The 218-nt window shown below is 61.0% G+C and overlaps 1 protein-coding gene across 1 annotated transcript in view; it reads right to left on the bottom strand.

The window, feature by feature from the left end:
• EMH_0062200 (uncharacterized protein) overlaps positions 1 to 218 on the bottom strand; it is a gene marked incomplete at both ends in the record, with an annotated part of 5,470 nt that overhangs the window by 1,109 nt on the left and 4,143 nt on the right. The window contains one exon of the mRNA XM_013498004.1: positions 3 to 147. Coding sequence (XP_013353458.1) covers positions 3 to 147 — 145 coding nt within the window. The remainder of the gene's footprint in view (positions 1 to 2; positions 148 to 218) is intronic.

Below are 218 nucleotides of genomic sequence, written 5' to 3'. Positions count from 1 at the left end.
CTGTTTCTGCAGCTGAAGCAGCTGCTGGTGTTGCTGCTGCTGTTGTTTCTGCTCCTGCGGTTGCTGCAGCTGCTGCTGCTGGCGTTGCTGCTGCTGCTGCTGTTGCTGCTGCTGTTGCTGCTGCTGCTGAAGGCGCGGCAGATGGCACTGCAGCCACACCCGCACTAGCAGCAGCAGCAGCAGAATCAGCAGCAGCAGCAGCAGCAGCAGCAACAGCA

The sequence above is a fragment of the Eimeria mitis genome, genomic scaffold, assembly GCF_000499745.2.
Source record: "Eimeria mitis Houghton genomic scaffold, Emh_scaff3096, whole genome shotgun sequence".
In the NCBI taxonomy this organism is placed as follows: Eukaryota; Apicomplexa; class Conoidasida; order Eucoccidiorida; family Eimeriidae; genus Eimeria; species Eimeria mitis.
The sequence above is the reverse complement of the archived record's forward strand: the minus strand, read 5'-3'. Positions and strand labels throughout refer to the sequence as shown.